The sequence below is a fragment of the Coprinopsis cinerea genome (genome assembly GCF_000182895.1).
Source record: "Coprinopsis cinerea okayama7#130 chromosome 6 map unlocalized cont3.6, whole genome shotgun sequence".
NCBI classification, from domain to species: domain Eukaryota; kingdom Fungi; phylum Basidiomycota; class Agaricomycetes; order Agaricales; family Psathyrellaceae; genus Coprinopsis; species Coprinopsis cinerea.
The window spans coordinates 1471408-1494587 of NW_003307539.1; the positions used below are offsets into that span (position 1 = coordinate 1471408).

At 50.7% G+C, this 23180-nt stretch overlaps 7 protein-coding genes across 7 annotated transcripts; 5 read left to right on the top strand and 2 right to left on the bottom strand.

The window, feature by feature from the left end:
* The first annotated feature begins 940 nt into the window (after window positions 1-940).
* On the top strand, window positions 941-1525 carry CC1G_07533 (hypothetical protein). Its single transcript, XM_001837991.2, has 3 exons — window positions 941-1070; window positions 1129-1347; window positions 1406-1525. Exons 1-3 carry the CDS (start codon window positions 986-988, stop codon window positions 1468-1470), a joined length of 369 nt encoding a protein of 122 aa, XP_001838043.2. The 5' UTR covers window positions 941-985; the 3' UTR covers window positions 1471-1525.
* Window positions 1526-4025: 2500 nt separating this feature from the next.
* On the bottom strand, window positions 4026-9249 carry CC1G_07534 (topoisomerase 1-associated factor 1; the record flags this gene model as incomplete). The annotated part of the gene is made up of 10 exons (XM_001837992.2): window positions 4026-4873; window positions 4931-5035; window positions 5094-5265; window positions 5328-5552; window positions 6404-6550; window positions 6804-6907; window positions 7153-7501; window positions 7717-7955; window positions 8007-8349; window positions 8401-9249. The coding sequence occupies 10 exons, from the start codon at window positions 9247-9249 to the stop codon at window positions 4026-4028; spliced, it is 3381 nt and encodes a 1126-aa protein (XP_001838044.2).
* Window positions 9250-12267: 3018 nt separating this feature from the next.
* Window positions 12268-13576, top strand: CC1G_07536 (hypothetical protein). Its single transcript, XM_001837994.2, has 5 exons — window positions 12268-12472; window positions 12530-12790; window positions 12843-13019; window positions 13080-13205; window positions 13267-13576. Exons 1-5 carry the CDS (start codon window positions 12353-12355, stop codon window positions 13375-13377), a joined length of 795 nt encoding a protein of 264 aa, XP_001838046.2. The 5' UTR covers window positions 12268-12352; the 3' UTR covers window positions 13378-13576.
* A 608-nt stretch (window positions 13577-14184) lies between these two features.
* Window positions 14185-15838, top strand: CC1G_07537 (hypothetical protein; the record flags this gene model as incomplete). The annotated part of the gene is made up of 7 exons (XM_001837995.2): window positions 14185-14323; window positions 14376-14514; window positions 14569-14635; window positions 14701-14865; window positions 14932-15078; window positions 15138-15284; window positions 15350-15838. The coding sequence occupies 7 exons, from the start codon at window positions 14185-14187 to the stop codon at window positions 15836-15838; spliced, it is 1293 nt and encodes a 430-aa protein (XP_001838047.2).
* Window positions 15839-17052: 1214 nt separating this feature from the next.
* Window positions 17053-18357, top strand: CC1G_07538 (p-nitrophenyl phosphatase; the record flags this gene model as incomplete). Its single annotated transcript, XM_001837996.2, has 6 exons — window positions 17053-17307; window positions 17378-17469; window positions 17531-17677; window positions 17728-18035; window positions 18088-18191; window positions 18251-18357. The coding sequence occupies exons 1-6, from the start codon at window positions 17160-17162 to the stop codon at window positions 18355-18357; spliced, it is 906 nt and encodes a 301-aa protein (XP_001838048.1). The 5' UTR covers window positions 17053-17159.
* Window positions 18358-18449: 92 nt separating this feature from the next.
* On the bottom strand, window positions 18450-19517 carry CC1G_07539 (hypothetical protein; the record flags this gene model as incomplete). The annotated part of the gene is made up of 5 exons (XM_001837997.1): window positions 18450-18554; window positions 18606-18714; window positions 18764-18913; window positions 18964-19052; window positions 19104-19517. The coding sequence occupies 5 exons, from the start codon at window positions 19515-19517 to the stop codon at window positions 18450-18452; spliced, it is 867 nt and encodes a 288-aa protein (XP_001838049.1).
* A 2810-nt stretch (window positions 19518-22327) lies between these two features.
* Window positions 22328-22893, top strand: CC1G_07540 (60S ribosomal protein L34). The gene is made up of 3 exons (XM_001837998.2): window positions 22328-22494; window positions 22552-22655; window positions 22710-22893. Exons 1-3 carry the CDS (start codon window positions 22336-22338, stop codon window positions 22789-22791), a joined length of 345 nt encoding a protein of 114 aa, XP_001838050.1. The 5' UTR covers window positions 22328-22335; the 3' UTR covers window positions 22792-22893.
* Window positions 22894-23180: the final 287 nt, after the last annotated feature.

Sequence of the window (23180 nt, forward strand, 5' to 3'; positions counted from 1 at the left end):
AGTGGAAGATGGCGGATCGAAGTCAAGCCAGAAATCTCGAGGGAAAGGCCTGGTTTTGCCGGCACCTCAGGTTTGTGGGTCCACTGCCAGTTTCCAAGTGCCATAATTGGATGTCAAAGCTCCCCCCAGTCTAGACATGAACCAGGTGCCAGCCCTGAGGGAAAGATAGGTTGGAAGAACACGAGGCTGTCGTTAATTTTCCGTCGTGTGTTTGCAAAAGCATCGTCGATCACGACACGAGAGAAAATCTCGAACTGTATTCAATCGCCGAGCGCCTGGCGAAAAAAACAAATACCAAAACGTCCATTTCATAGGCTTTCAACGCGTAAGCCAGAGGGAAGATTCGGAAACCGAGTAGTAGAGCTCACCTTGCCCTTTGTGACTTGAGCATTGTCCAACCAAGTCGAGGGGAAAGTGATGGTTCTATCCAAGTTCTGCCACGGCTTGACGGGGAGCGCCTCGTCATCAAAGGCGCGGGAACGTTGATGGCTGTGCATGATGCGCCTTGATGCGCCCCGAAGAAACTCACAACGCCCCTTCCTAAGTCATACCAACGTAGAAGAGGGCCCCAGATTGTAATTAATGACCTCACAGAGCCTGTCATCTCCAGGCTTCGAGCTACATTTTCCTCCGATCGACTCCAACGGGAACCGTCTTCTAGTGCAACTCGCTATCCTCTTTCCAAATCTGGTATCAGAAATCCTATTTATTGCGCGTTCCGGGGGTGTGGATATGAGGTAAAATCTAGTTCACAGGGAGCCACTAACCGGAATGTTGACATTCTCCAGGTACGCGGACTAAGTTCCACCAGTGACGAGATTGACGCTGACTATGACTCAACCGGCACATTTACGTTCTACCACTCCAAGTTCGAAGTCTCCACTGTAGGGAAGTATTTATACTGGCCTGGATTCGAAGAAAGCAATCCACAGTGTATCATCCAACTCATTCTTTTTGAAGGAATTGGCTATTCAAACTGCGAACAATGTCAGATCCAGTTTACGGACAAGGCGTCGAACCCGACAACGTCTGGCCCGCTCGTGATACCGAATTCAAGCCTGATTCAGATGGTATGTAGCACACACTCTCAATCCTCTCATACAACCTAATTAACATAGCCCAATCCAGTCGGCTCCAAACCAACGCACGTCCAAGGCGACCCACCCGCCGCCAACGTCCGCCGTTCCGGCAAAGGAGAATACGTCGGGATGGACTCCCATACTCCCGCAGACGACGACGACTATGACAATATTGGAAGAAGCGGTGGAGCGGCTAACGTTGAAGGCGACAGCCTTGGTGCTGGGGAACCGGGACGAGTGAGAGGAGGGTATAAAGCGACTTTGTCGAGTAAGTCCATTGGGTGTTTTGTATTGTCTTGTGGATGTTGTGCTAATGTACCTTGTAGACCCGAGGGTTTCGAAAGAGGCGAAGGAGCATGCGAAAGAGGTCTTGGAGAAGAATGAATTTTAAATGTGAATTAACTGAAACAGTCACCTTGTAATGGAATCTTCGTTAATGTGCTTCACTCCTCTTGGTACTCTTACACAAATCCAGCTACAGTTCATGAACGGCTATCGTGAGACTGCATATGCTCGATGAGTTCCCTTCAATCCACTGGCATGCACTCGGCATCAGAATTAGCTCTAAAGCTGCTCCTAATAGAAGGGCATACCTTTCAACCAGCGAAGAGTTTCAGAAGTGAACAGAACTCACCTAGTACGTCCAAGGTGCAACGACAAGCCAATCTTAGCGCTCAACGTCTTTGGTGGTCGTCACCGAGGCGCGGGAATTGTAGGTGGCTGTGCCGACTCCCAGCCTATCCCAGCTGTGAGTGCGACTCGGAGTTGGGTCGTATCGGGGAGACCAAATTGCGTTTGGGTTTCGGATTCCATGCTTTTGAGCAAACAGGAAAGCTTCTGGGTCAGGTAGTGAGGAGAAGACTCTCAATTAGGGCGGGCCGATGAAGCGAAGGCGCTAGCGCCCATGCGATGATGCCATCAAAACTCGGAAGGGCGGGTAGGACGTGCACGTTGCCCTACTAACGACTGCCTATCACTCACTTTTACAAGTTTACTGCAATTCAATTGAGAAATTCCTCGGTAGATCTTGCAGAACTCAACACATTCCAAGAATATCAACAGAAGTACCGAGAGTGCACACACATCACCTCGAGATCTCCACCTTATCTCAAGTGTATACATCAGACAGTATATACTTACCCCAGAGAGCATAAGATACCACCTTCCGTAGTCTAAGGAGTTAATGGTAGTATACAGTAGGACCTAGGTTAGAAGTAATGGTTATGGACTCTTTTGGGCTCAACGGAAATATCCGCCATCTTCAAGGAGAAAAGCGAGCACACCCAAGAATAGATCACTGCAAGAGAGTACCAGGACAGGAGGTTTGTCGTAGGAGCACTGAGTGCAAAGGGGGCCAATGCCATACATATACTTGGGAATACAATATGGATACATTCCGTGCCCGAAAAACAGGACCGAGATCGACACGAGTCGGATAGAAAACCAAAAGGTACCTCAGAAATCCCCAAGCCCCGAGACTCAATCCTGCTCTGAGTCGAAGCTGCCAGAGAATAACCTTCGAAAAGGCAAGCAGTTCGTCAGCTAAGTCCTCCAAGCCCTGATTGTAGTTCCAATCGGACTCCAAATCCGAACGTGCGAGTGAGGTTGGCTGATCACCAGTCAATAAATAAGGAAACCCTCATTGATTCCACGACTCCAACCGTCGATAACGTCGGATCGAACTCTGTTTTCTGATTCTGATTCTGAACGGGTCGATAGAGGTCATTCGACTGTCGTTCACCCTATCTCCGTCCCATTCGAAGGTTTCCCCATTTCATGTCAGATCTTCAGCACTTGGATTTTATAGCTTGTAGCGTTGTAACCCTTGAAACTAGTTACTGGAACACCAAGAATTTCTTCATGTGCCCACTGGGGGTAGGTACACTCCGTCAAACCAGGGTTGGTCTGTAAACACAAGCACATCGTCACAGGCCTTAGCTTAAATCTAAGTTTGAGTAATGAGCTGCTTGAATTTTAAAACAGGACCTACCAAGGTAAGTAGAAGATAAACAGAGCGGTGGATAATCCTCTTTATTGCCTTACGTTAGACACTGAAAGCCTTCACGTTGCGATTGACGACATCCAACTATGTCTGAGTATGTGAAGTCAGTTATTTGACCAGCGAATGACGTTACTGACGTATCCTCAAATATTGAATATTAGCGCATCTCCCTCCCACAATTCCGCCACCGTCACAAATCGGGGAAAGCCGTTTTCCGCGACCCAACGAACGAGAGAGGACTCATGAAACCAACTTGAGCGAAGATTCCGAACCAATGTTTCCTCGAACCGGTGAACCACTGATTCCAGTGGGCTCAAATCGCAGGGCACCCAACTTATTGGATGCAAGCGAATACAATCTGAGAGACAAAATAGTAAACTTGAACAAAACAACGGAAGGATGGAGGAGAGGAAATGGAAGCATCGTGTCCCAGATATATCATATGTACACTCCAACCATCCTGGCTTCCACCACCCACGAGGACGAAGGAGTTGATGTGGTGGAATGTATCAAGATCCACTCCGTCGCCTTTTTGAGCCCAAGCTCGTCCAGCAATACCTCGCCCAACAATGGACTGTGGAGAGAACAGAGCAACCTTCGTCCAGCTGACCTTGTTCGCCAATCACCTTCGAAAATGGAACCTAATAAGAAAGGCAGATTCAAGAAGAAAACAATAATAGAATGCGACAAATAATAATACAACCCGTATAGTAGATACACCACAGACCACACCACAGAACCTTTTCTTCCCTATGCCGGCCGTTCACCTTCACCGACACCATTGCGCGCCCGAGCAACAAGAGCCGACCGACGTCTATTCCTCATTAGTCCGGTGTCAGATGTGTATCCCCCCACCATGGTGAGCGCCCCATCGCCGCCTTCCATCGATGCCCAGCCGCGGTGCCTATCGACCTGACATGTCCGCTTTTCACCCACTCGCACGCCTACTCGTCATCCTCACTATCAGACAAAAACAGCCGTTTAGCACGGCGCTTGACCACAGGTCCATCTTCTTCGTCATTTTCATCATCTCCATCCTGGGACTTCTTCGATAACGATGGCGATGGCGATGCACCTTGGCGCGCTGTCGAAGGAACGGGTGATGCGTCTCGTGGTGGTATTGAAGGCGATGACGCCCTCGGCGAATCTCCAGATGCGCTGGGTGTAGGCTGAGATTTCCGAGGACGTGGACGTGGACGTGGCTTGGGTTTGGGCTGCGAGACTTCTTCCACTTCATCGTCTTTGTCCGAGGGCTCTTTGTCCATCTCGACATCTCCGCGACTATTCGCATCTCTCTCCGTATCGGAGTCTTTCGTCTTCCTCTTCCGCCTCTTCTTGGTACCCGTAGCGCGCATACCCACGGGCCTCTGTCCCTGAACACCCGTGCTACCGCCGCCGTTCGCAGCAGCTTCCGCCTCGGCCCTCTCCGCAATCAATCCCATCTTCTCTCTCAACGCCTTCTCCCTCGCCAGGAACGCCTCCATATCTCCGTACTCTTCGTCACTGTCCTCAATGAACTGCGCACTCTTGTAGACCTGCTTCTCCTTCTCCTTCCTCTGTCTCTTCTTCTTGCGCCGTTCACCGTCCTCGTCGATGTCGGAGCCTGAGGGTGATGGTGAAGGAGTACGACGCCGACGCGAACGACGTTTCTTGCGGAGGAGTTCGGATAGCTTTTTTCCGGAGGGATCGAACGGTGTTTCGAGGAATTGGTTGATAATGGTGCGGAAGCGTTCGAGGTGGACGGGGGTAAGCGATGCTGGGATGTACCACTCCAGTTCCCCTTCTTCGTCATCTAGAGTTGCGCAGAGGTAAGCGTGGAGATAGGCGGCAAAGGAGGATGAAAACCAACCTTCATCCCGTTCGCGTGTCATGAACTTGACAAGGCGGAAGAGCAGCTTGAGATACGCGTTCTTGCTAGCGGCCTCAGCACGATCTTCGGTTACGTATGGTATGACTATAGCGAGGGAAGCGGAGTCAGTTTGCCAGTTCAGCACGACGATCAGAAAGCCTACCTTCATCCTGGATCTTTTGACGCGCCTCCTCAGAGGGGTTTTCATATCTCTTCGACTTGTCCTTTGCAGCGTCGGCAGCGTCGTTTTCAACGATATCTTCATCTTCGTTGTCCGACTTGTCATCGGTTTCGTCAATGATCCGCTTGCGTTTGTTAACCGCCATTCGCAGGATCTAACAATACATTCATTAGTTCGCTCCTGTTCGACGACACCCGTCGAGTAAACAACACTTACATCTTGGGTCCACACAACCAAGTCCCTGCGATCGCTATCTACCAGCGCGGCAATGGCAATGCCAATCTGGTCAGTGAGACTGTATCCCTTCTTCACTTCCACCTCCGTCGAAGCGTTCTTGCCAGCCGCATTCCTACCACCTACACCACCCTCCCTCGCCTTCTTCTTCTCTGGCTCCCAGCTCGAGTACTGCTTCCAGTTACCGCGGTTCTTCGGGAAGAAGGCCTATTATCGGGGAAATAATTCAAAATAGTGAGGACGATGTGCCTCTCAAGTCAGTCACCACGATCATTGGGTGGAAATTAAAACGGTGAGGGAAAGTAAAGTTGAAGGATTCGGGAGAATGCGTTCGAGGGTGAGGAGCGAAAGGAAGAGGGAAAACGAACACGAAGCAGAGCCACGCGCAAAGCATTAGGTTAGCTTGATCATTACCGCGCACGCGATTGTATCACGTTTGCGAATTGGAAGGCAAGATTCGTGACACGAAAGCGAGGGTGGATTAGGCGAAATGAAATTGAAAGTAGCGGAGTTCCCAGTTTGACAAAAGCCTGAAAAGGAATCGAATAGGGAGGACAAATGCGTACCTCGACAGTAAGGAAAGGCTCCTCTTCGACCGATTTGAAGAACTTCCGAAGGAGAAAGTTGATAAGGTTCACCAAATCTTTATACGGCTGATCCCGTGGTAAAGATTTCTGTTCACTGAGGATGGTCTTGAACAGGTCCAGAGTTGACACCTATCATCATTGAATAGTGCGTTTCCGCAGGGAATGGGGAAGCAAGGGAGGAGAGTTAGAAAAGTTCTCGCATCCGAACGAAGACCGAAGTGGAGTCGGAGAGGTCCACTCATTGACAGCGATGAATCGAGGAACGTGAAAGAATGGGTAATAATGATCAATCGAGAAAGCTTAACAGCGTCACATGGGCCTCCGGCGCCTAACTTGTTCTAAGTCAGTTCCACGCGCCCTCAGGGATGAAAGCGATGGGGGAATAGGGAAAGCAATCCCCCCTCCCTTGAAGCTCTTTTCCACCCTTTCCATAGGTTTCGAAAAGAAATAAGGATGGGACATTCGGCTCACCTTGAAGAACAGCCCCTCCGCCTTGGCTTTGACGGCCTGTCGATGCATCAGGCTGACCACCCGTTTCATCTTCTCCGGCGAGCTGAACTCTTTGTACCGGGCCAGGTAGGTTAACAGCGTATTCGTAATATCGGCATTTGCGAATTTCTGAAAGGGTTAGCCGCGTCCAAACCGATAAGTAAAGAGTACGAGGACAGTAGGACATAACGACGTTCATCCGCCGACCGAGCAATGAGCGTTACCGTAACGAACAACATCATCAAGGGGTCGTCGGTGGTGAGGCACGACAGCAATTGGAAGATTGGGGTAAAGCGGAAAAGTGGGCGCACAAGGTTCGGTAGTTATCAGCAACTGATTTCTGATCGTTACACGAAAAGAGAATTAGACTGGGTTTGCTTACCATTTCGAATGCTTCAAAGGAGAAAAGGACTTCATGCACCACATCTTCATCATCTCCTTCATCATCATCCGCTTCACCTGCTGCCATTCCGGCCTCCTCGGTCTCTGGAACTAACAACGCGGGGAGAGAAACCAGCGCCGGCTGTCAGCGACCAATCCTTTCCAACTTCCCTCCTCCCCGAAACACGTCGCCATCCGCTGCACTCGCAATCATTTGGATCTCCAGCGATTCGGGATAGTATCACCGCCAAAGGAAAGCCTGCTGAGACGGACTTTCGAAACGATATGGCGACCCATTGTCTCGGGAAAAGAAACGAAGAGAAGAGAATATATGACGATGCTTAACTCACCAGGACTGCGCCCTCTGGGGCGACGCTTTTTGCGCTTGGCCATCTTCTTCCGGACATACGTCCCGTCTCCCGACTTTTTGGTCCATCTCTCCAACATCCGGAGCAAAGAGTAGGCCAGGTGGACACTCGAGTCCAAATACGTCAGTGATTGGGTTCCTTCTTTGTAGAATTGAAGACTGTTGAGGGAGATGTCGAGGACCTCGCCGTTGTAAATGAGCTGCTGGAGAAGCAGTTCCGCGGCCTCGCTCAAGGTGGGATCTTGAATGTCAGCCGACGACATGGCGTCGATGAGGAGGAATAGTTGAGTTAAACACTCGATTCCCGCTTGGAGCTCGGTCCAGAGTTTAGGCTACAAGGATTCGCAGTCGTTAACGCCGATAGCAGCCACGGGAAGATAGATGGACAATTGGGGATGTATTTCAAGTGGAAGGAAAGGTTGTTCGTTCGCACAAGCGATCACGGACAATTTGAAAAGGGTTGAATCGAGGAGTCAGAATTCCGAAAAGGAAGCAAAAGGGGGACAAATATGGGGAAAGCGAGATGATATTGAAAATGCGGACGAACCTTCTCTTCCATTGACTCCCTCATTCGCTTTAACACCCACACGATCCAAACGCGTTCCACCACCTCTGCGATAAGGCCAAAGCTCCACTGGTCTGGGTTACCTTGTCCATGTGCCTTCGCCCGCATTGCGAGGAAGAACTCGAGAAACCATTTTGTCACGTAGAGTAGGCGGAGATTATCCTTCTCCGTAACTTTTGCCCGTTCAGCTCGAATATCCTTCAGCAACCCCGCGAGGAAGGCTAGAGCGCCAATAAGTCTTACTGGGGAAATAACAGGAATTGAGTACGTACGATTGAAGCAGCCCTCGAGGAAATCAGTGGCCAGCTGCTTCAATGTTACCCTGGCTTCGATCGATAGGTTGTCTTCCCTCGTCAATTCATCGATTGTATTGCCTTTCTTCGCCTTCCCTTTCTTTCGGATGTCGAGAATACTACCGGCCTCTCCGTGAATGGCCTGCTGGCGATGAAGCACGATGGGACGCGTCACAGTCTCGTTATCGGCGGCGGGAGGCTTTTTTAGCGATACCGTAATCGTTGTGCCGAACCTTGAATGTCTTGACGAGGCTTTACGGGCGACCTCGCGTCGGTTACGTTCCTCGACCGCCAAAAGCTGTTTCAGATTCACTGCAGATCGCTTTCAAGAATCATTAACGAAATTCTGTAGTTGCAACGGGCGAGGACTTACTTTTGCCTGGTCCGCAGCGAGGTCAACAGGCTTGATGCCACGGAACAAAAGGTAGAAGATTTCGAGCACAAGGGTATTCCAGCTATTGAACAACGGGTCCTCGTCGTGGTTGGCAGCAATCGTAAGGAGTAGCCGTAGGATGTGAGTTTCCTCCAGGATACGAATAAGCTTTGACTGAAGAGACGACATTTCGACGTTGTCGGCACTGCTGGTCGAGTCTGGGGGGAGATCTTTGATGAATGCGAGGTTGCGGATGAGATGGAGGACGACGTTGATAATTTGCCCGTCCCTTTCCTGTCGCTCGCTTCGTTTCTTCGCCAGAGGAGGTAAAATAATACCGAAAAGCGCCTTCATGACGCCTGTTTTGAGCAAAGCTGCCTTGTAAGTCAAATGACTCTCTATAAGTTGGGTATAGTCGGCCTTTTCGTCGATTTCGTCGTCGAGTTCCTTCAGTTCTTCTGCAACATCGATAGGCCAGGTCATGGCCGTCATCAAGTCGGCACATGCGATGGCACGCTTGTCTTCTACAAGGCCCTGACCAGCTGTGGTGAGGAGGATGGGGATAAGGTCATTTGGTAGGACCCTGGTCTCGTAGAAGATACGGGCAACGGTACGGTCGTCGTCGGTGTCGTCCTTGCGCCAAAGTCGTTTCAGATCCTTCAAGCAGCCATACGACTCGTCACCAAGCTTGTATTCGTTGCCTTCGTACCCACCAAGGGCGTCGACGACGCGGGTGATGATGGGTGTCAAGAGTTCGCGTCGGTCGATGTCGGGGTAGCCATTGGGTGCCTGTGTCGGCTCGTCGTCTTCTTCATCGTCGAAAATCTCGATAATTTCTTTGGGGTCCATGGTAAGTCCGTTAAGCAAGGGCCTGTGCTCGTCGTTGGTCGCGGTGAGGAACGAGCCTGGACAAATCGTCACATCGCTGACGCGCCCGTGACTGTGTGACAGGTCGCGTCTGTGACTGCCCCTATGTAATTCACGCGCTGCGCCTTCCGAAGATGGTTCCAACGTTCACTGGAGGCCCAGAGACTTCAAGAATCGCCTGCATTTCTTACATAGGGAGGCCATATGCCTCTCATGGTATCCAATTGGAAATGATCCCTGATATCTACAGGAGATGGGAAAGCCAGAGCGCGAGTTAGCGAGAAAGAAACCAGCGAGTTACCATTCGGGCGATACTACTAGTATCGCCCGAATGTATTGCCCAAACTACAAAGGTGGAGATAGCGTTACCTCTCCATATTCTCATCTACTCTCCTGATACCGTTGACTACTCAATGGTCTCATCCGAACGAAAGGAGTATTGCCGTGGAGATGAAATGGGACTTGGTGCTAATGATAGACTGCATTGGCAGCCAGGTACTGGAATGTAGACTTCTGTAAAGCGGTGAGAAGGAATACCACTTATTTGTAAAGAGGAGAACGAGCGTCAAAAGACGGCACTGTATGTAGCAGCCGTTAAAGGGATCCTGCGATCCCGCCGGCATCTTGCCTACGCTCCGGACACGGAAGAATAAGAACCACGACCGAGGCTGAGCGCTCTTCCCTGAAAAGGCACCGAGGCGGACGTAGACAAACCGCAAGTCCATAGAAAATAAGAAAAGCACAGGACTGACGAGGCGCTGCAAAGTCTGAGAAGGCAACTGAATTGGAGACGTCAACTGGTTGCTCATCGCCCCTCGAGGCATCAGGAATCAATCGACCGCTCAGAGGTCACTCCTGCCCGTAAAGTCCATCGAATCTGATCAAATTCAAAGACTGCATGTATCCTATCAGTGTAGGGTGCTTTGAACGTATGTTCGCATCAGTTGTCGTGTATCATGTCGTATGTCGAGACCTGAGTCTGAGTCCTCGCGAAGGCGAAGATCAACCTTCTTGACCTCGTCCCGGTGGGTAAGTATGACAGGGCTCCTCGGAGTTCCAGACTCGTAGGCGTATCACTTTGGAGCTGCTCAAGCCAAGAAATTTTTGTACAGCGCATTCAGATCCCCTCCCCACTACGATATGCTGTGACTCACCGTTACTGGATCGGTATCATCGCGTGCGTCCGAGCCCGCAGCTGAAGGGCCGTTTCAAGTCCCCGCCTTCCCCTATTCCATTTCGGCGTAGCTTTCAAACTTCGCAACCGTCGGCTCACAGTTGGGAAATGCCTCACAATTCGCGCGGAAGGTAGGAATGGCGGCCTGTTGCCGACGGTTTCTGTGAGACCAAAGGAGCGGGCTTGTCTTCTTGACTTGTTCACATCCTTGTTTTCGGAACTACTTCGTTGTTACGAAGGTGTACAACCCGAGAAGAAGCTAGTGAATGGCAACTAACGATATGTATGGGCATATTGCTACTACTAGTGACTAGGTAGCGACGGACGGTGCTACAAAACAATAGAAGAACAAGTTGTGGGCAGCCCCCCTCGCGCCTCCATTTGTTTCCAATCGTTCACTTGAACAACGTGTCGCCTTGATTGTGGAAGATGGGCACGGACAAGTGTTATGGACCGCGCAGGTGACAGAATGAGAGTAGAAAGGAGGAACTCCAAGGGAAGGAAAAAGCAGAATAAAATCACAGGGTGTCCAGAGTCAAATTTAGGGGCACACACAGGCACACACCCGAGACGGGTGATGGATAGGAATTAAGCGCCCAAGGGGGTCACCAGGTGGCAACTTGAGGTTGTGAGTTAGGCTGCAAAGGCCTGGACAGCGTAACCAGCGGGCCACTGGCTGAGACGAATCTAACTATCCCTTGTCATTCAAGGCACCAAGTTATGCGCACCACTGGGCTGAACCGTTGACCATGTTCGTGCGCCGGAGCGCCATCACACCATTAAATAAAGGTGTGTACAATTACCGACCGGCATCAGGCCCGACCAGATTGAATGGCAGGGCGGCATTCGGAGTAATCTCCCCTATCTCCAACGCCCCACCCCCCACACACAGATACTTTGTCGGTTAATCGAGCACCCTCGCTGGGCCTGTCAGGGTGCCCACTTAAGACCGCTGGAATTAAACAGCACGAGGACAAGCACTCTTCCCGAATCGTCACAAGAAGCGCGAAGGGAAGGAAACCTCGAGGCAATCCCCTTCGCTGGTCAAGAGTTTGCAGGCGTAACGGACTGCGAGATCGTAGCCTAAGTAGAAGAAACGAGTGCTAACTTCAGCGCGTGATGATGACGCCAATGCGTATCTGACTCTCTTGTAGGGAATTAGGGCGGGGTCGACCATGGTATCCGAGGTTATTTCGAGCCACCACTAAGGGTCGAGCCTGTCTAACTTGGGGATAAGAAAACAGCAATACTTTGTACCCTAAAATCGATTAGGAAGGCGGGGGACGCCACTGCACCATTAGGACGGATGTTCAGGAGAGTCGCAGGCCCACAGTCGCGGAGTTCTGATTCTCAGAAAATGGAAAGAGCTTTATTCGCTCTTTGTGGGTGAAGTGGGTATGGCTGGGAAACGGCTTGAGGGAAAGAACGGTCGGTTTGCTGATCCCCGATCACAGAAAACCCCTTCAGGAACGCTCGTCCGGAAGACCAGCTCGACAACCGCAATTTGCCGTAGGAGGACACGTTGAAATCAGATGGCACAAGACCACGAGTATGGCTGAACTACCCTTTTCAGTCTAGATGATATGCCTCCGTTTTTTCCCAGACATAAAAAAATGCTCATAAAATTGACGAATTGGGAGATAGATAGGAAAAGATCGTAGATTCGTCCTGTTCTGAAACGCAAGTTTAGCCTCGATGCGGGTACCAAGACTTTGGTGACGTGCAGGGTCGGACGAAATCAGAAATACCTACGGCCAGATCGAGAACTGTCATAAGATCGGGAACTGAAGACCCATCGGGTTTTTTGTTGAAAGCCACAGGGCGCTGTAAAATAAAACTTGGTACGGGTCAAGGCTTGTCTTATTCCCCAACTATTCTTCTACTATCAACGAGCTTTCGTCTCGTATTTACATGACTACAATGTCTTCAACATCGTCCACCACCGCCAATCCTGTCGACAAGCCAGAGCGTAGCCGGAATGCTAGGGCTCAGGCGCGCCACCGAGCGAAGCGCAAGGCCTATATCGAACAGGTGTGTCATGCTATCTTTATGGTAGCGTTACGGCCTTTACTAACGCCCATCCCCTAGTTGGAGCAAACCGTCACGAAACTCCAGGCTGCACTAGGCTTTTCACCAGAGCAAGTCTCTGCACTTCCGCCGTCGTCTATCACCATCCGCGAGCTCCAGCAAGACAACAGCAGGCTGCAGAAAGAAATCGAGGAGCTACGTCGCGCACTCGCCGAAATGAGTGGGGCGCGTCGGGGCTCAATAGCTCCTTATCCAGATCCTCGCTGCGACCGCGACTATAAGCGCAGAAAAATGTCCTCGCACCTGGACAGCGTGTACATGGTGAGCGCCGCGTCGCTCGCGTTTTTTACCACCGCAGCTCACCATCCCCTAGGGCCCCAGCGATAGTCATCTCAACGACCGACCTCCGCCACCGCTGACGATCCCCCACTACGGCAGCGTCTCGTCAAGCAGTAACAGCAACGGATCTCTGTTCAATATGCACGGGTCTACATTCCAAATGCCCAATACCCCATCCGGATCCAGCGCTACGTCAAGTCCTCCATTTTCTGTGGGTACATATTCTTTTCTTCAGTCGTGACATGTTCTTCATACTAATCAAAGTTGCCAGCCTATCCAAATGCAAGCACATCCGAGTCTAGATCAGCGTCCCCCCCTCCCCCACAGTGGTAGCATGTCAAACTATTCCCATAGCCAATACAGCGGTTCTGTGAAGGTGGAAGACGATTCTTACGGAGTAAGTGGCTTTCCGTTTTCCACCGACGCGAATCTCGTATTGATATGTTTTTTCTTTGTAGAACAGCAACAACCACCACTCGTCAATCTCCTACTCGTACTCCAATCAACAGCATAACAACGGCCTAGATTGGCACTCGTACTCCTCAGAACGCGCTCAACTACACCGATAGAATTCGTCTTTTCGCCTTCACTTTCCATTACACCCTACCTTAGATACCCTCATGGACACGGATCGCTATGAGATTGGTTTAGTTTGTCGTACTCGCTATCATTCGCTGTGTATTCGCATTTCTTATTTCCGTCGTTCAAGCAAAACGCCGTACTGTACTATCGCTCACCGGAATCACGTACATTTACAACACTTTTTACGAATCCTTCAGTTCCGTAAACTTGACCTGGGGCTCGTTGAAGTCAAAATAAACTTTACCGTGAGACGAGAAGATCGAAGAACGCGAAGTTCAACGATCGGCGTCATCCTACGGTGCCACCCTTCTCGTAACTCGAGTTGATTGCGTCAGGAACTTGGCGAGATACCGTAAGTCTTTACGCACTCGATAATAGCTCAAGGGCGTTAAACACATGGCTCTCCGCTGGCTGCAATAGACACTGCTGCATATCACGTTAATCGCTTCTCGACTTAACTTGCCGCCATCACCAAGCCTAGGGACCTGGACATTACGTTGAAGTCGTCTAAAGGTTAAATACCCTGCATATTAAAACACGATGACGATGGATTATCATTCTCCAAGTCCAAAGGATGCTCACGACACTCTACGACACTGCTGTACTTTATCTCTTTCAATTCAAACCAAGTTACAAAGGGCCTTTCCATCCCCGGAGGACCGAATATAAAGGTTGTCATCCACCATCCACCAATCCGCCCTTTGTTACCGCTATAAATCGAGGAAAGGTAATGGCAGAAAATGCCTCTTTCTTCAACCCTTTTCACTGCCTAGGATCCCTGGGACCCCGACCAAATGAGCTCTTCCGAGCACCTTCAAACTCACCGCGTTCCGCCAAGGAGTGTTAAAGACCTTCTTGACGAACACAAGACGGCCGTCCTCGTCGACAGCGTCGACGGTCGAAATGCGTCGGAATATCCGGCCGTTTACCAGAGTTTTACCGGTCGTGCTGACTACAGAAAAATGTTGACTTCTTCTTCTCTTAGCACTTTTGTACCACCACGATGTTCTCTCCGGCACTCTTCTATCTTTGGAAAAGATTGCGAGATCCTTCGACTGCGAAGCGGGGGACGCGTCCTACCACACATGGGTGGCGTGTAAGAAGGTGGTCGACCAATGTAACCGGTATGTGTTCTATTCTTTCAGAGACACCGTTTTTTCTATTGAATTGGACCCAAGCCAAGCTCTGCGGCATCCATTGGGGGAAGTGCCACCAATTGTAAAAGAACAGTCACTTGAGCGATTGGTAAATGTTTTCTACTCGACATAGTATGAGCCTCTGCTCAACCTCGTACCATCCTGGTCCTGCAGACTGTTGAAATTGGGTTAGCGCAGCGGCACACTGTTGCCGGTCCGCACATAACATATCTCAACCCCCGTATTCATGACGATGTGGACGCTATGATCGCGGAAGCACAGCGGCGATACAAACTTCTGCGCCTTGGCGGCTTGAGTGGAGACGAAGTTCTATTAACTGTATGTCCACGCGCACCCTCGATCTATGTCTATAGCACGATCGTTGACACGTAATTCAACTTGTAGATCCCCTCGTCTGAGGCCGGAATACAGGCAGCCCGGACGTTGCAGAAGGCCAACATCAATGTGAATTTATACCCGGTCTGTACTTTAATGCATGCGGCGGCGTGTGTCGAGGCGGGAGCAGCTGCTATCACTGTCAATGTCGGGCAGGTAAGCCAGCAAGCTAAACCGTGTATGCTCAACTTCCCTACATATACTTATACGCGAAGGTATTGGGGTGGTTTGAACGGGGAAAGGGGGCTCGTGCCTATCCCGACGCTTTCGCGCATCCAGGCGTCAAATCGATCCAATCCATTCTCACATACTTCAGAATCAATGACATCAAAACAAGACTTATTGGACAGAACTTCAGAAAGGTATGCTCCCGATTCGAGATGCGCTTCTCGAGTTTGTCAGAATCCTTTGATTGATTTGATCCTAGATGGCAGAGATAGCACTGCTGGCCGACTTCGACGCTGTCGCAGTGTCAGAATACCAGCTTGATAGATTGCAGTGGAACATCGCACGTATCGCTCCACCAGAGGAAGTCCCGAAGGAAGTCCTGGAGAAAGCGAGGCAAGCGAAGTACCCAGCAGGTCTTCTAACCGACGATGGGAATTTCTTGAAGAAACTTGACCACGATTCCCAGAATTTAATCAGAAGCACGTTGGACCCAGAACTCGAGAGGTCGTCGAAGGCAATGGACAAGATCGAGGACGCAGTATTCCGAGAGGTCAAGAACCATTGGGCACGCTTGAACGAATTGAATCCAAACACCAGACCGCATGGCGTAAGAAGTGACGAAGAAGGTGACAGACGAGTGAGCGGAGTTGCCAAGCACAAGTCCGCCGCGGCACAGAACGCATGGATCCTGGATTGGAGGGACAAGGTGGATGCGGAGTTGCAGCTCCATGACCTAGAGGCGTTTTAGCCACAGTCATTTGTCCTAGGATAGAATTAGAGTTGATATGTCGCCTTCAGCAATGGAGAAAGGGAACCAGCGAAGGCAAGGAGGACGCTCAAGAAGGATATCCAAAGGGATTTGGCCAACTGCTGTGAACCACGAATAACCCGGAGATGATGGAAAAACTGTTCTCACCAAGTTGGCGTGATGGTTTTCCGCCTTTGACCAAGAGCCTCCGAAAATACCAGTGATAAAGTTAGATTGGGCGCCCCTTCGCTGGCAGGCTACAAGGAGAAGTTGTCAGAACAAGATGACGGTGGCCATCGCCTCGAGTCTAGCTCGGGTGTCCTTGCACGAAATAACAGCTTTCTCCTCTCGAGATGAAAAAGAGACGCATCCCATGAGGACGATGGTATCGGCTGTCCCCATCCGATAAGCTTTGCGTGGAAAAGGAAGACGTTCTTGCTCGAGGTTGCCATTTCCGAAACGCCCGACAGTTTGAGCCTGGCGTGTCGAACAGGCCCATGAAATGTCGGATTTGTTTGGCCCTCGCAAAGTCCACTGTGGGCGAGGCCCAGGTGAGGGCATGGGTCGACAATCATTAGCCACGAGTGAGAGCTTAACTCCCGGCGTCTAAACGCTACTGGTCACGTTCGCAGCTGCGCGGCGACCCCATGATTGTACCTGTATTTTCCTAACCCGAGTTTAGTATTCACATTGGGAGCAGGAGGCATGAAGTTTAATGGAAACTTACCGAGTCTGTCACGATGGCGCAACTCGAACTGCCGGCTAGGCGTATGATCAGGGTTGCTGGGAGATAGGAATCGGAGGCCAAGGTCACGGCGAGCTTGCGGTATGTGCACTCACGAGTCACAGGTATGAGTACCTTGATGAGTGCCCTTCATCAGGCTTACTTTGTAGCTCTTTCGAGTCGGAAAGGATTATAGCCATGCGGCACAACACCCCTATTTCTTCCCGCCTGACAAACCGAGTCTAGCCAGGAAGGCGAATTGTTGCAGAAAATCTGAGGAATAAGAAAATGGAAAGCATCCGCACGCACCCAATAGACAAGGACAATACAACCTTCATCAGAATTCTGTAGTGAAAATGAAAAGCCCACATATACCAGAGGAGAAACGTCAACAGGATCCATTGACACGGTTCACAGTTCGGGTGATTGCGGTCCGGTATCAGCACTTCGCCGACACTTCGCGTCGCCTGGGCCCTTTAGACGGCATTCTCTCAACCATCATCATCTCGATTCTCGTCTTATCTATCTAATCCTTTCCGCCGTCCAATCTTCGTCCCAGGGGTATAGACCAAATATCTAGACTAATAGACCCTAGAAATGACCGCTGTACTCTCGACGGCAAGCGATTACGAGGCCCTTTTGCGCGATTATGACACCTGGCTTTTCGACTGTGACGGTGTGCTGTGGAGGGGAGACCATTTGTTAGACGGGGCGGTCGAAGTTCTCGATTTACTGCGGCGGCGAAGTAGGTCTGCGGTTTCGCCCTTGCCCGATGGGATTTGGACGTCGTTCTCATGCTTCGTGGTGGTTTCTAGATAAAAAGGTTGTCTTTGTAACGAACAACGCCACCAAATCTAGAAGAAGTTATAAGAGCAAGTTCGATGATTTGGGAGTCGAAGCACATGTGGTGAGAGAGGACTTTTGGAAATTGGACATCCAAAACCCAATGAAACCCTTTTGCTTGGTAGGATGAGATCTACGGTTCGGCCTATGCGGCAGCGGTCTACATCTCGTCTGTGATCAAATTGCCGAAGACGAAAAAGGTGTATGTCATTGGCATGGCTGGACTTGAAGAGGAGCTTCAGAACGAGGGGATCACCATCTTGGGAGGGACGGTATGGGGATCTCGCCGTTTCTGCAAGTCACACTGATGTAACTTCAACAGGATCCTGCTGACAATACCTTGGAGTCATTCAATCTCGCTGATTTCGTCCGTGATCCTGATGTTGGTGCCGTTGTATGTGGGTTGGACACGAAGATCAATTACACCAAACTGTCGAAGGCGTTCCAATACCTGCTCCATAATCAGGACTGCCTGTTCATCGCGACAAACGAAGATAGCACGTACCCAAGTTCGCATGGTCTGCTACCAGGGGCCGGTTCCATCAGCGCGCCCCTCCGCTGTGCACTGGGAAAGAACCCTATCTGCACGGGAAAGCCGGCGAGCACGATGCTCGACTGCATCAAGGCCAAGTGGGTTATCAGTCCCTGCACCAGTGATTCCCGCTTGCCAACCCTTCTCTAGAGTGAACTTCGACCCCAAGAGGACCATCATGGTCGGGGATAGACTGAACACGGACATCCTGTTTGGCCAAAACGGGGGACTGGCGACACTACTCGTCCTCACAGGTACGAGTCCATGATTTCGGGTGACCACACGGGATTGCCTTGACATTTGACTACGATAGGGATAACAAAAGTCACCGATATCCAAGGACCGAATGCTTCTCCCATTGTCCCAGACTTTGTCACAGAAGCGCTTGGGGACTTCCGAGTAGTGGAAAAGGCTGCATAGTGTTTGTTGTGGGCAACGCGGCGAATGGGACTGTGGGGAGGGCGGCGGTCACCGGTCGGGTTAGTTTGTAGATCCATCGGGAGACGATGTTCCTAATCGGAGGGTACCGTGAGGTCGATACCGGTCGCCGTCGCAGCGACGATAGAAGCGAGAATGTAACCAATAATTGCACCGTACGCCGGTGTCAATGGCCAGGCCTGGTCATTTCAGTAAAGGAAATACGAGGGATGGAAAACAATGTGACATACCTGCCACGGTCGTTCCCAGTCGAGGGCAAGTGGAATAACCCCGAGCCAGCTGCCAATCAGAGTGCCAATCGTCGGGTACAGGATAGCCCGCTCAATAGGGTTTTTCCACCTGTTCGAGTGATTAATTGGCCAGTCAAATGAGAAAAAGGTTGACGTACGATAGCCCAGCGTACAGGCGACGCCATATATGACGCTGGTATTGCGAGTGGCCGTCGTTCCCCAGTGCAGGAGGTCCAAAGACTGTCACTGGTGGTAGAACGGCCAAGTTGGCAATTAAGAAGGCAAGAAGGTAGGTCTCTAGAACGTGACTGTTCGGAAATTGTAAGCATAGAGTCAAATCCACGATAAGTTCTTGTACCTGAATAAAGGCGCGCCAAACAGTACCAAAAGACCGTGGATCCCGAGTGACGCGACGATCAAGGATCCATAGACTCGCGGTAGCGATCCCTAAATCGCGTGTTGGAACCAAGTCAAGTCTTGGAGCAGGGCTAAACGTACATTATCCTTGGAACCACTGCTTCCATCTTCTTGTCCCTTCAACCACCCTGCTTTCAGGGCTTTCGACCACCAGGATTGGATCAGGCAAGTTGCAAACCCAAGGGTGGCCATAGTCCAGACCGGCCGTGCAGCCAAAGCTTCAAGCGGTTCGTGTAGAACGGGCTCAGACTTTCCCTCCAGATATTGAATCCATTCTTGCAGAACAGCCGAAGTAGGCAGAAACACAGCAGAAAAGCCTAGAACCGAGAGCTGCAAAGTCGCGCGAGTCGCGTAGGCCTTGTATTCGCTTTTCCTGATTTTGTCGATTTCTGCGTTTGCATTGGTGCTGGGATTTTTGTCCTGCTTGGATTTACTCCCACTTGTTATCTGAGAACCCGTGCCTTGTGGTTGTGACCGTTGTTTCGCCTTTGGCATCTGTGCGACGTGGTGGTTGGACGGAAAGGGGAGGACGGGTTATGTAATCCCATCAGTGTTCCGCTTCAAGGGAGGCTTGGGCGCTTCCGCGCAATACCCACCATCCCCGAACCCGATGGATTCGTCGGAAAGCCCAATGTCTGAGCGTCTGTGCATCACTACAAAGGCAGTGGAATGGAGCTGCATCTATACCCCTATATTCGAGACCTACATGTGGATGAGGGAAATAAGCTAGGCCAAGCTTTCGATGTCATCATCCTCTCGACCCACCAAGCCGCGCTCGCGGTTACTTCATGCAGCAGTATGTCCCGAATGACCCCACCTTCCCAATCAATTTGCTGTTACTTACATACCTGCCGGCTATTACCAAAGAGTCTATAATGGGTACGTTACTCGAAGGTGGGCACATGCTCGTCATTCTGTTGGTACCAGTTGCATCTGGGGGCGCATACATATCCACATCTCTTCCCCGCCGCTTGAGCGAGACCACGAGGACATTGAGCTTTCGATTCCCGTTGTGTGCACTCGACCTTCCCCGCCCACCCGTGAAAATCGTGAATGCCTTGTATAGGTCCTAGTCGTATCAACAACCATATCACGGAGCTGAATATAGCCCACACATTCGATCAGCGACCCGCGCTCCCCCTCCTGTTGGGTGTTTGGATGTGGCTTCGAGCGGCGGAGAAGGGAGATACCTCAGATGTAGGCTCTTTTGGGAAGGAAGACCCAGATTTTCTTCAATCCGGTGTTTTTTGTCAGAAAGACGGCAGTCGGATGAAGTGTCAGGATTGTGGCTTTGAACTGCTTCAAGAACCAGGTCTTGTTGTTGGCGTGAGATGGCCGCTCTTAAACCTTATTTATATACCCGGATGGGATATGTGAGATCAAGGGTTGGAAAGAGGGGAACCTGGCGCTTCTGCCCAATGTCAGTTCTTCGACGCCGCTGGCTTTGAGAAATGTTCTGGGAGTTCTCACATGGGTAGACCATAAGCGAGTTGCCCGTTATAATGATGCAGGGTTTAATCGCGATGCCCTTGATATGCTTTTGGGGCGCAGTCGCTTGTTCTGATCGTTGTAATCTAGTCGAAGAACTATGATGGGCCTGTACCAAGGGAACTGACCCACCATGGCCAATTATTGGTAAGTAGCGCTAAATGAACGAGCTACTGGCCCAAAACTTGTTTCATTTGGGAATAGAAGAAGATTGACAGAGACAAAAACGGGGCACTTCTATGTGCCCAAAGTCAGGGATTAACTATAACCGTTCGACATCCTGGAACATGCAGCATGTAGTAGACACGTTAATGTGCTGCAAAGAGGTTTAGCATCCTGCAATCCCGTCACATGTCCTTCCCACATGAACGTGAGGTCCGACACGGACTAGAGGTTGAGGCGTTGAAAGGTTCTCGACATACGAAGGACGCATCGAAGTACATCTTTAAATTATGCCGCTGGGACAAGATCTGTCGGGCGACGGTTTCTTCACTGGGGACTCTGGCTGACAAACCGTTATGCGCGGCGAATGTGGAGGTAGTTTATATTGAGCCCGCCAATTCGGGTGGTTCGTCGACCTCGGAGGAAGGCAGAAGTTGAGAGATGCTTCTACTATTCAATTGGTCTGAATCCCTTCGATGTCTCAAAAGAATTGTGTATGGATAAAGAAATGTTTGGTGAAACTGGATGGTCGTTCTCCCGCGACGCCCTCCAGAGGGTTCAATCCGTAAGCATGTGTTGTAATCGGGAACTACACCGACATAGCCTCAGACATTACTACGGTACGTACCCACGAAGCGCCTTCACTCGTGGTAAATCACAATAGGACCATTATTGAATCTCATTCAGCGCGAAAATCATTGTTTCTTCTCATGCAAGGCGTCAATTCAAGTTCGCCGCCGGTGATCCCTGTCCGGACATACTCGAGATCACCATCATGTTCTCGCATTTCTGAGAATGCAGACATGCTAAACTCACAAAGCTCAGGAACTGGAGATGGTAGTCAAAATAACTGCCTACCGAGATTGTACTGCAACTTGAACGGAGAGACACCGAATGTTGCTCCAAGGCACCTATGATAGTGCCGCTGTACACGTCGATGGTTTGCATCGGGGCCGGGAGCATCAAGATGATGCTTGTCTTGACGCCGCCCAAGCGTATGTTTTACACCTCCCCAGTAGTCATTTTCTTCTCAAGCGCCAAGTCTTACCAATTCGGTTCAAACTCTGATGATGGAAACCACTGAATCGCAGGCTGCGTTCCCGTCTCCAATCTTATCTTTCGAGACATGCCATAGTAGCTGTTATGGAGACTCTCTCGATGCAACCATAGGGATGCCGTAAAGACTCCCAAGAGAGATTTTCGCGGTTTTAACGGATATTTATGCCCTTTGGCGCCAAACGGCAGCACACGCAAATAGACGCCGGGGCGGAAGCAAACTGCTCGATCAGTCGTGGCGGCACGTCCGGCATTGAGGTTCGGAAAGTGCCGAAGTACTGTGTAGTTCCAAGCCCCACCCACATTCGGAAAATCAACACCGTGATCGTTGCCGACATCCTCAAGACAAGGTGAGCTGCTGCCGAAATGCTGAATTATAGACGTTTTACTGACTGTGTCGGATAGCTTGCTCGACTGTGAGTAGACGCCGTTTGAACCTCGAAAATCTGTGTCGATTTGGACGAAATGGGGGGTTGGAGACATTGGTTGGGCCACCTGGGAATCAGTTTGGAGATTTTGGAGAACTGGGAGCGACACGGAGATTCTGTTTTAAAGGCGTGGTCAGGACGTGAACAACGAGTCTAATATCGCGTTTACAGAATTCGAAATGGCCCAACGAGTCACTCTCCGCAAGCGCAACCCTTATAACTCCACCTCCAACCGACGAAGGGTGGTCAAGACCCCTGGAGGCAAGCTTGTTTACCACCACATCAGGAAGCCCGCCGCTGCACCCAAGTGCGGTGACTGCGGTATCGCTCTCCCCGGTGTACGTCCAGGATTTGCAGCCCAAGTTATATCAGGTGGCTGATATCATATCGTCCAGGTCCCTGCTCTCCGACCCCGCCTGTACGCCAGGATCTCCAAGCGCCAAAAGACCGTCCAGAGGGCATACGGTGGCTCGAGATGCGGTGACTGCGTCAAGTCACGGTGCGTCGTTTTCTTGAAGATCGATGTTGGACTTTGAACTTATAAATGCTGTAGAATTCTCCGGGCTTTCTTGGTTGAGGAGGCCAAGATCGTGAAGAAGGTCATCAAGTCGCAGCAGAAGTCCGCACGCAAGTAAACGTGTGCTCTTTATTCATGCTTTCTGTACCACCCATTCTCCCATGTATTCGATTCATGCACAAAACGACGACCGAGGAGGTCAATATGGCGTATGCGTTCCATTATCCATGCATTTGGAAGTCTTGCCATTCGGAGCGTGATTGACCAAGTAACTTTGTTGATATTCTACCTGAGTTTTTCATCGACGTTCGGGCACCAATGAATTCATTCCTACGCCTACTCCAAATGAACGTATCCACTGATGGTGGATAGGTTCGTCAGAACCGTCGCAGGGCGATATTTTCGAAGTGCCCGTTCACACGGTACCCCTCCTGCCGAAACCGCGACCGTGTTGCCCAGTACCCTCACCTTTTTGGTTCTTCGCCATCACCATCAACGCCTTCATCG

What these genes read in the sequence shown, in the direction of transcription:
- CC1G_07536 (XM_001837994.2), top strand. Translation starts at nt 12,353, where the DNA reads ATGACTACAATGTCTTCAACATCGTCCACCACCGCCAATCCTGTCGAC. An exon ending in GCAAGGCCTATATCGAACAG is followed by an intron (nt 12,473 to 12,529) that starts GTGTGTCATGCT and finishes CCCATCCCCTAG; the next exon opens with TTGGAGCAAACCGTCACGAA. An exon ending in TGGAAGACGATTCTTACGGA is followed by an intron (nt 13,206 to 13,266) that starts GTAAGTGGCTTT and finishes TTTTCTTTGTAG; the next exon opens with AACAGCAACAACCACCACTC.
- CC1G_07540 (XM_001837998.2), top strand. Translation starts at nt 22,336, where the DNA reads ATGGCCCAACGAGTCACTCTCCGCAAGCGCAACCCTTATAACTCCACC. An exon ending in GCGGTATCGCTCTCCCCGGT is followed by an intron (nt 22,495 to 22,551) that starts GTACGTCCAGGA and finishes CATATCGTCCAG; the next exon opens with GTCCCTGCTCTCCGACCCCG. An exon ending in GGTGACTGCGTCAAGTCACG is followed by an intron (nt 22,656 to 22,709) that starts GTGCGTCGTTTT and finishes TAAATGCTGTAG; the next exon opens with AATTCTCCGGGCTTTCTTGG.
- CC1G_07533 (XM_001837991.2), top strand. Translation starts at nt 986, where the DNA reads ATGTCAGATCCAGTTTACGGACAAGGCGTCGAACCCGACAACGTCTGG. An exon ending in ATTCAAGCCTGATTCAGATG is followed by an intron (nt 1,071 to 1,128) that starts GTATGTAGCACA and finishes AGCCCAATCCAG; the next exon opens with TCGGCTCCAAACCAACGCAC. An exon ending in GTATAAAGCGACTTTGTCGA is followed by an intron (nt 1,348 to 1,405) that starts GTAAGTCCATTG and finishes TGTACCTTGTAG; the next exon opens with ACCCGAGGGTTTCGAAAGAG.